A 2504-nucleotide genomic window follows, 5' to 3' on the forward strand; every position below is an offset into this window, starting at 1 on the left:
CTAACGCCAACCATATATATATATATATATATATATGTATGTGTGTGTATATGTTTGTGTGTCTGTGTTTGTCCCCCCAACATCACTTGACAACCGATGCTGGTGTGTTTACGTCCCCATAACTTAGCGGTTCGGCAAACGAGACTGACAGAATAAGTACTAGGCTTACAAAGAATAAGTCCTGGGGTCGATTTGCTTGACTAAAGGCGGTGCTCCAGCATGGCCACAGTCAAATGACTGAAACAAGTAAAAGAGTATCATCATCATTGACTTAACACCCACTTTTCCATGCACAAGTGTCTGACAGCATTTGTTAAGGCAAATTTTCTATGGTCAGATGCCCTTCCTGTCACCAACTCTCACTTATTTTTCAAGTAAGGTAATGTTTACTCATGATCACACATGTTTCTATGTCACTTGGCTTGACATATGCATGGTTATACATATATGGTGGGCTTCTTTCAGTTTCTATCTACCAAATCCACTCACAAAGCTTTGGTTGGTCCAGGCCATGGTAGAACACATTTATCCAAGATAATATACAGTGGAACTGAACCTATAACCATAGTCATGTCTGCACCTAATGTTCTCATAGAATCATTATGTAAACTGAGCCATAGTCAAAGTGTGCCAGTGACCAGATTGCAGTGGTGTAACAAAAATTCTGACATCTCAAGAAATAAATGAAAAGTGAACCTAACAGTTTTTTTGAGGTTTTAGATCTTCCACAATGTAATCACTTCACTTTCAACACAGTTTCAGGTCAAGTCATTTGTCAGACAAGTACAACACTGAAATATATAGTTTTATGACTGTTTGTTAGTCATGCACTATCTTGTCTAATTGCTGTTGAGTGCATCCAGTCTGTATATTAGTTTTGATTTTCAATTAAACCATTCCATTCCATTTCTTTCTGATACTCTGATACAATATAAAGATGAAGTCTTTGATACTAACACATAAATCCATAAGAAGTATCGGCAAAAGAGACCAATAGAATAAGTACTAGGCTTACAAAGAATAAGTCCTGGGGTCGATTTATTCGACTAAAGGCGGTGCTCCAGCATGGCCACAGTAAAATGACTGAAACAAATAAAAGAATATAATGCCTTTGTGTTGTAAGAAGATGTCTTAATCCCTACCCAATTTACCTCGTGCAATAACACTGGAATTCAAGACAGGATGCCCCTGGGAGCTCCTCTATGCTGATGACCTTGTGCTAATTGCTGAGTCACTATTAGAACTAGAGGAGGAGTTTCAGGTGTGAAAGCAAGGACTAGAATCCTTTATATTGTTACATACATATATATATATATATATATATATATATATAAAATTATATATAATTTGCATTTTGCTTATGTTTTCACGTGTTACAATCTCATTTTAGTTTATCCCATCAGTCAAATCTGAAGAGAAAATACCTGCTGATCTATCAAGTTTTAATGAACAAGACAATTCCTTGAAAAAAGAATCTTCATTGTCAGACTATGCTGAAAATCTTTCAACTCCTGGTAAGTTTATTAGTTATGTTTCCTGTTTTTTTTCTTTTTATTTCCCCTTTATTTATTAGATTTGTGTTTTATGTGTATCATCCTAACATAATTTTCTGTTGTTTGCTCATTTCTCATCACCTCTCTTTCATCTCTGCTACTTATGGCAATGCCATAAGTCTTGTTTTTCTAATGAAAGCATGCTGACACATCAGGTATGGTTTATTTTTTTTGATTTCCTTAATATCTTAGTTTATCTCTCAAAAATCTCATCTGGCACAATACCTATGATGTTAAGATGCTAAACTTTCTAACCACATGGTAGTTTGTTGTTGGCACTCCGTCGCTTACGACGTCGAGGGTTCCAGTTGATCCGATCAATGGAACAGCCTACTCGTGAAATTAACGTGCAAGTGGCTGAGCACTCCACAGACACATGAACTCTTAACATAGTTCTCGAAGATATTCAGCGTGACACAGTGTGACAAGGCTGACCCTTTAAATTACAGGCACAACAGAAACAGGAAGTAAGAGTGAGAGAAAGTTGTGGTGGAAGAGTACAGCAGGGTTCGCCACCATCCTCTGCCGGAGCCTTGTGGAGCTTTAGGTGTTTTCGCTCAATAAACACTCACAATGCCTGGTCTGGAAATCGAAACCGCGAGTCCGTTGCCCTAACCACTGGGCCATTGCGCCTCCACTACATGGTAGTAACTTCAAATGAAAACACTTAAACTGCTTTGTCTCTGTTAGGCTTGCAAATAAGTTTCATACACTATTCTGCAGTGGAGCAATTAGAAACAAGAAGGAAGTGTACTTTTAAAGACAAGTGTTCTATTATTATCTTGCTTTTCTTGTGCCATCAAGTTGATAAACCTTCTCTGGAGACCTGTTTGACAAGCACTAACTACTATGATCATTTCGGATCATTTTCAGCTGGTGGTGAATTAGTTGGTTGCTCACCCATTGTTTCATGTCATTAATCCAATGCAGACATGGTCTCCCATATATATA

At 37.6% G+C, this 2504-nt stretch overlaps 1 protein-coding gene across 2 annotated transcripts in view; it reads left to right on the forward strand.

Moving 5' to 3' along the window:
- LOC106884520 (phospholipid-transporting ATPase ABCA7) overlaps window positions 1–2504 on the forward strand; it is a 289592-nt gene that overhangs the window by 175854 nt on the left and 111234 nt on the right. For both annotated transcript variants that reach the window (XM_052969717.1, XM_052969718.1), the window contains exon 25: window positions 1391–1514. In XM_052969717.1, the coding sequence (XP_052825677.1) occupies window positions 1391–1514 (124 nt within the window). The remainder of the gene's footprint in view (window positions 1–1390; window positions 1515–2504) is intronic.

This window comes from Octopus bimaculoides, chromosome 7, assembly GCF_001194135.2.
Source record: "Octopus bimaculoides isolate UCB-OBI-ISO-001 chromosome 7, ASM119413v2, whole genome shotgun sequence".
Classification (NCBI taxonomy): Eukaryota; Metazoa; Mollusca; class Cephalopoda; order Octopoda; family Octopodidae; genus Octopus; species Octopus bimaculoides.